At 35.2% G+C, this 6,562-nt stretch overlaps 1 protein-coding gene across 2 annotated transcripts in view; it reads left to right on the top strand.

Annotated features, from left to right (window-relative positions):
- The window catches only part of LOC104773196 (prostaglandin E synthase 2-like), a 2,036-nt gene extending 1,179 nt beyond the window's left edge, over positions 1 to 857 (top strand). The window contains exons 5-6 of one of the 2 annotated variants that reach the window (XM_010497773.1): positions 135 to 302; positions 383 to 857. In XM_010497773.1, coding sequence (XP_010496075.1) covers positions 135 to 302; positions 383 to 543 — 329 coding nt within the window. In that variant the 3' untranslated portion in view covers positions 544 to 857. Of the gene's footprint in view, positions 1 to 134; positions 303 to 379 lie in introns of both variants that reach the window. The other variant, XM_010497772.1, reaches the window with a different exon arrangement.
- Positions 858 to 6,562: the final 5,705 nt, after the last annotated feature.

The following is a 6,562-nucleotide window of genomic DNA, read 5'->3' as shown; positions in this document are numbered from 1 at the left end:
TTTTGTTTTTTTTTTTTTTTTTTATGCTCGTCTGGGATTCCAGTTTTGGGAACATTTATTCGTCATTTGCAACTGCCGAAAGCTTTTGGAGGAAGGTACTTCTTGTCTAAGTTGTAATGTTGTGCCCTGTGCAGGAAATTTCAGTTTCACTGAAAGATTAGTGGCAAAGTATGCAGGAGCAACGGCGATGTACTTTGTGTCAAAGAAACTGAAGAAGAAATATAACATTACTGATGAACGTGCTGCTCTTTATGATGCTGCTGAGACATGGGTCGATGCCTTGAAAGAGCGTCCATACCTCGGTATGTACAACTTCCGATATAATACTAAATTTAGTCTTCACTTTCTTAAGTGGTCCATGATTGTAGTTTATGATTAGCAGGTGGGTCAAAACCGAACTTGGCTGATCTCGCTGTATTTGGTGTTCTGAGGCCAATAAGATACCTTCGATCGGGTAAGGATATGGTGGACAACACACGCATTGGCGAATGGTATTCTCGAATGGAGAACACAGTCGGAGAGCCTTCTAGGATCAAAGAATAAAGGATCGTTGCTCTTATCTCTAGTGAAAATATGAATTGCATAACGTACGGCTGATTTCACAGCGTAACAATATTTGAAGCTTTAGGACTAGAGAAGGAAAAAAAGAAAAAAGTAGAGGAAATAATCATCTCTTGTTAATGGGGGATACTGAATATACTGTGACATGCTTTGTTTGGTCACTTTTGCTATTGGTGGTTTCTTTGATTTCTTTCCTATTTCATTGATTGCTTTGTTTCCTTTTATTTTTATGTCGATTGAATTTTCATGTTTATACAATGACAATAAACTCATGTGTTCTATTGGCAAATTATTCATATACTCGTACAATAATGTAGCGTTGGAATGAATTTAGTTTTCCAATTCTTTTCTTACAAAATGGTTTTGAATGGTACATTTAGTTTGTAAAAGGTTAAATCAGATTTGAATTATTGGTACAATTGATTCATACATACCACCAGTATTAACATATACTAAATATTAACCTGTGGTGTACTGCGAGACTATTTTTGTGTACTGCGAGACTATTTTTTAATAAAAATAAAATGTTATTTGTTTTGTAGATTAACTAAATTAATAACTGATATTTAATTTGTATTTTATAAAATGTACAACATTAAAATATATATATATATATATATATATTAGTTAGTGTAGAAAGTATTTTGTTTGAGTTTATTATTTTATATTATAGGAATTATAACATACAATTAAATATTATGTGTATTTATAGAATTAGTTTCTATCTATACTATTAAAAGGGAAGCATTTTTAATAAAAAAACAGAGTTTAAGAGGGGGTTATTGATTCTATGATTTTAGTGGATTTAGAAATCCAGACAAAAATTATGTGTTATTCAATCATTGATTTTAAAATACTTACCAAAATGATGTGTTATTGGTTCTATGATTTACAAATACTTGTTAAAATCCCATGTTATTCATTTAATGATTTGTTTTTGGATTTCAAAATCCACATTATGTTTTAAATGGATTTGAATGGATTTAAAAGTGTAAAATAGAAAGATTCAAATCCAAGGATAAAACATGTTATTTCAAAATTTATGTGTTTTGATTTCTAAGATTTACAATTCCATATGAATTTAAAAATGAACTCTCCAATAACAGAAATGCCACTCAAAACATAATAAAGATATCTATAAATTGTGGAGCCAAACAGAAATAATTAATGAGGAATCGGAACCAAACAGATTATATAAGTGTAGTAGCCAAATAAATATTAGATGATTATTAACAAATAAAAAATCGGAAACAAAAAATATGGTAACACGATATTCATTTGTATATGCCATTAAATTAAAATATATCTACCCACGTAATTAGCTACTACACACTAGCAAAGAACATCTACCCACAGAATTAGCACATACTTTATTTCTTCCCTTATAACATTAAAACTATATTGTTCCTATTAGGAAAATTCAATCTTAGAATATCTTCTATAAAAGTATATATGCAGTTAATTTAAAAAAACGTAATTGAAAATTTACACCAAAATCTCGGAAAGTTAAAATAATCTAAACGATTTCCAAATATTCTGATTTACAAAATCTTAGCAACTTACCAAATCTTGGTATGACTAACTCTTAAATACTAGGGTATATTCATAAAAAAATTCCCTACTAATATAAATACGAGAGACATAATGAAAGTTTAAGCCATCTCGACTATTACAAACCATTTACAGTTTCAATCGTGTCCCAAAATAACAAAAAAAATGGCAAGCTTCCACAGATACTAACAGGTTACAAATTACATAAATGGCAGAGTTTGTTTTGAAAGCTATTATTATCACAGGTGATAGAGTTGGAGATAAAGTCTTGAACCAAGCTTCCTTTAAAGATGGGGAGAAGAGAACTCTCGTTAGCTGTTCCTTTTGCCATGAGTCCATGACTATAAACAAAAGTCAGGGACAGTCACTTGGCAATGTTGGTCTTTATTACCCATACCATGTTTCTCTCATGGCCAGCTATATGTTTCTATCTCTAGAGTGGCTTCTAAAAAAGATTAAAGATCCTTATTGTTGACAAAGATGGGAAACCTCAGAAGAGAACAATGAATATAGTCTTCAAAGAAGTCTTCAAAAACCTGTAGATTACAGCGGAGAAAGCAGAATGGATCATGGCTACTAGGTATTTGAATAATCGATTGACTTAAATAAAAGCCTTTCATCTGTTTCAAATTGATGTACTTATCGGTTTTCTAAATTTTGTTACAGGCTTTTTACAAGTACTTTACAATTAAAAAGGATGAATTATCAAAACAATGATGCTTATGAATAAAAAATATGGTACTGCACTGTCTTCATAAAAAATGTTTTGTGTAACCTCCATCAATATGGCGATTTAAGAGAAACTAATGAAAAGNTTTAGCCTATCCTGTCCTCTTGCTAAACCTCGAAACAGTAAACAAGTCTTTGACTTGCCTTCTCAGATGCGTTGAGAATCGCCTCTTTGACACTACCAGTTCCAAACCCTAGTTTAGAATCTAGTCTCGGCATCAAGATTGTACTAGCTAAGAGAAATAGGCGAAAGGTTGGATCCCACCAAAACCTCTTAGCGAATTCCAGCATTATCCATTTCGGTAGACTGATTGACTAGCCAGTATCTGACGAGACTGCATTGCCCTTGTCCTTGTCAGCAATCTCTCATTGCCGAGCAAGGCAGAATCAGTAAACGCTCCGATTTAGGTACGCACGATCGGGGCCCACACCACATACATAGTGAAGTGATGCGAGAAAGCAAAGAACAAGAGCCCTAGTATCCTTCCCCGTCGCAAAACATAAAAATCCTAATCTTGAAAGAACCCACTTTTCGAAGAAGTCAAAATCTACATGCACTCTTGCCCGAGTGAGACTATTCAAATGAAAGGGCGGAGAAGTTAGAGAAGAGCATACCCCTCCCTATCCCTAAGTAAAAGTATATATTCTATTTTCGGCAAAGGCACTCTCAAGAAAAGACGTGAAATCTAGTTGAGTTGTCTTATCTATCACTATTCAAGCTTCCAAGTCGGAATCCAAGATAACCCTTTATTCATTTCATCCCTCTCGCTTTGCTCGAGTCACTTTCGTCCCTTCCTTTCTTCATTTGCTTTTGCTTGGTCAAGGTAGTTTGCCTATCTTCTTCTAGTGTAATGGGTACGGTAGGTAGAATCGCTAACATAATGACATTAAGTTTCTAAGCTAGAAGCTTTCGGTCCTTTCGTTTATCTGAACAGCTCTAAAAGCAGAATTTGGATGGTTCAGTCAGCTGATGAAGTGAGCGCAGTAACGAAGTAAGGTCCAGAAAGGTTAGAATTGCTTACGAGAGTCAGGAAGTTTACGAGAGTCAGTAAGGTTGGGGCGTATCGAATCCCTTGCCTTGTGAGATCTTCTTTCTCTAAAGGAAGCATAGATAGTGGTTTAAATCAAGTCTGTGGGGATTCTTTAGAAAGCTGATGATGTTGGAAAGACTGAAGTTTTTGAGAGGTTACATGTAAGGAGTCTCTAGGTGTAAAGATTGAAGCAGAGGGAGGCAGAAAAGAGAAACGAAATGTGACAAGAATCTACATGTCAGATGGTTGCAGTCTACCCATGATTTCCTCTATTTATCTTATTACTTTGGCAATTTTGTTTTCTTTTTGAAGTTTTAAATTTCAATAATTTCCAAATGCTTATGCAAAAGAAAGAGTTTACAATTTCTGGGAATCTAATGCCATACGCTATTCAATAATATTCTGAAACTTCTATTCGTTCCAAGTCACTCCTATGTCCGTAAACCGTAATCTAATTTACATCTTACAGAATAAATCATAGAATATGAAAACAGTAGGAACTTGATCTACGATGGTGAGCCTGGCTTTGGGCGTTGATCGTGACCAATCGATCCGACTTTGGATACATTAATTCTTTGCAAGAATCTGAAAAAATCTATCTATAGAAGAAGAATATACACCTGATAAGAATTCCAAAACCTGATCAAATAAAAAAAAAGTTAAAAAAAAAATGTAAATAGCTTACCCTGATAAGTGTTTATATGGTATCAGAGCGTAACAAACTTTTTTCTCATTCTTGAAGCTTTGCGAGCTCCAACGTCTTCATCAATGGCGATTCTATGTTGATTCTTCTTTTTGAGCTTCATTATATTTATCTTGAGCTTTATTATCTTCATATTTCTCTTTGGATTGTTCGATGAGTGCCTCAAATCGCAAAATCCTTTTTGATTTCTTCGCGAACCTTCTCGTCTTTTATCTTTAGATCTGTTCTTCCGCGATCTCACTTCTTTTTCTCTTTTCGATCTTATCTTTGGGGTTTTGATTCATCGGATCTTTGATTCATGTCACCTTCATCGCCAAATCGTGTTTCTTCTTCTGATTCTTCAATGGATCAGTATAATATTCCATATTTTCTTGCATAACTCTGATCATACAAGAATAGCTCTCGTCTCTAATAGATTGACTACGGGAGCTGATTTTCACTCATGGCGTCGTTTTGTGCGCATGAGTTTCAATGTGCGAAACAAGCTCAGTTTTATTGATGGTACGATCCCTAAACCCCCTGAGAATCATCGAGACTATGATTCTTGGTCTCGTTACAATATGGTTACAACTTGGCTTATTAACTCTATTAACAAGAAGATAAGACAAAGTCTATTGTTTATCCCAACTGCAGAAGGAATCTGGAAAAATATTTTGTCTCTGTTTAAACAAGATAATGCTCCTCGAATTTATGAGATTAAGCAACAATTGAGTTTGATTCAGCAAGGTTCTATGGATGTTAGCTCCTATTATACAGCCTTGGTTACTCTTTGGGAGGAACTTAAGAACTACGTTGATTTACCTCTCTGTACTTGTGGAAGATGTGAGTGTAATGCTGCTGCTTTGTGGGAGACACTCCAGCAGCGTAGTTGTGTTACTAAGTCCCTTATGGGTCTTAATTCGTCTTATGAGGCTACTAGACGTCATATCTTGATGCTCAACCGGTGCCTAACATTGAAGAAGCCTTTCACATGGTCACACAGGATGAAAGGCAACATACTATTCCTTCGAAGCCGGATAATGTCATCTTCCAGGCTTTAGATAATCAGTCTACTGTTACTCCACATCATCCTCAATCATTGTTTGATGAATCTTATGATCATGCGGCTTTTGCTGCGATGCAAAACTACTTCCGGCCTAAGCCGTCTAATCGTCCTCTGTGCACTCACTGTGGTCAGCTTAGTCATGTTGTTTAGAAGTGTTTCAAGCTTCACGATTATCCTCTTGGCTATAAAACCTTGGCATCAGGTTCTCACTTGTCTCAGAGACCTACTATTCAGTTTAATCAGCCTAGAGGACCACCAAATCATTTTGCTCCACAACAACAGCAGTATACTTCTTCACAGGCTCTTTAAATGAGGCCTCAAGCTCCTACTATGGCGAATGTGGTCACTTCTTCTTCTTTTTAGCCTGCGAGTTCTCCTGTGAAAAATACTGTTAGTTTAGATCTAAGTCGACTTAACAATGATCAAATCCAGTCTCTGATTCTGCAGTATCAAGCTCATCTTACTACTTCAGAGCCTCCGGCTCCTTCCCCACAGCTTTCCTCCATTACATATCATGGTATTATGGATCCACAATCATCTTCAGGTATTTTTCACTTTCCTAAATCTTTCCCTTCTACTTCTCTTTGTTATGAAAATAATCATCTCACCTTTCAATATCAGTGTCTTTCTTCTCTTTCTGCCAATATACCTCATGGTAGTTGGATAATTGATACAAGAGCCACAAGCCATGTTTGTTCCGACTTGGCACTTTTTCATGATGCTAAAGTGGATATTACGCATTGTGGCACTGTGCATTTATCACCATCTTTAGTATTGCATGATGTTTTACATGTTCCATCTTTCGAGTTCAATCTTATCTCTGTTAGTTCGTTATTGAAGTGTAATCAATTTTCTGCTCATTTCTTTCCCTTTTATTGTTATATTCAGGAGTCTATTCAGAACTTGACGATTGGTAGAAGGAATCTAATGCACAATCATACA

Source organism: Camelina sativa, unplaced genomic scaffold (assembly GCF_000633955.1).
Source record: "Camelina sativa cultivar DH55 unplaced genomic scaffold, Cs unpScaffold00486, whole genome shotgun sequence".
In the NCBI taxonomy this organism is placed as follows: Eukaryota; Viridiplantae; Streptophyta; class Magnoliopsida; order Brassicales; family Brassicaceae; genus Camelina; species Camelina sativa.
The sequence above is the reverse complement of the archived record's forward strand: the minus strand, read 5'-3'. Positions and strand labels throughout refer to the sequence as shown.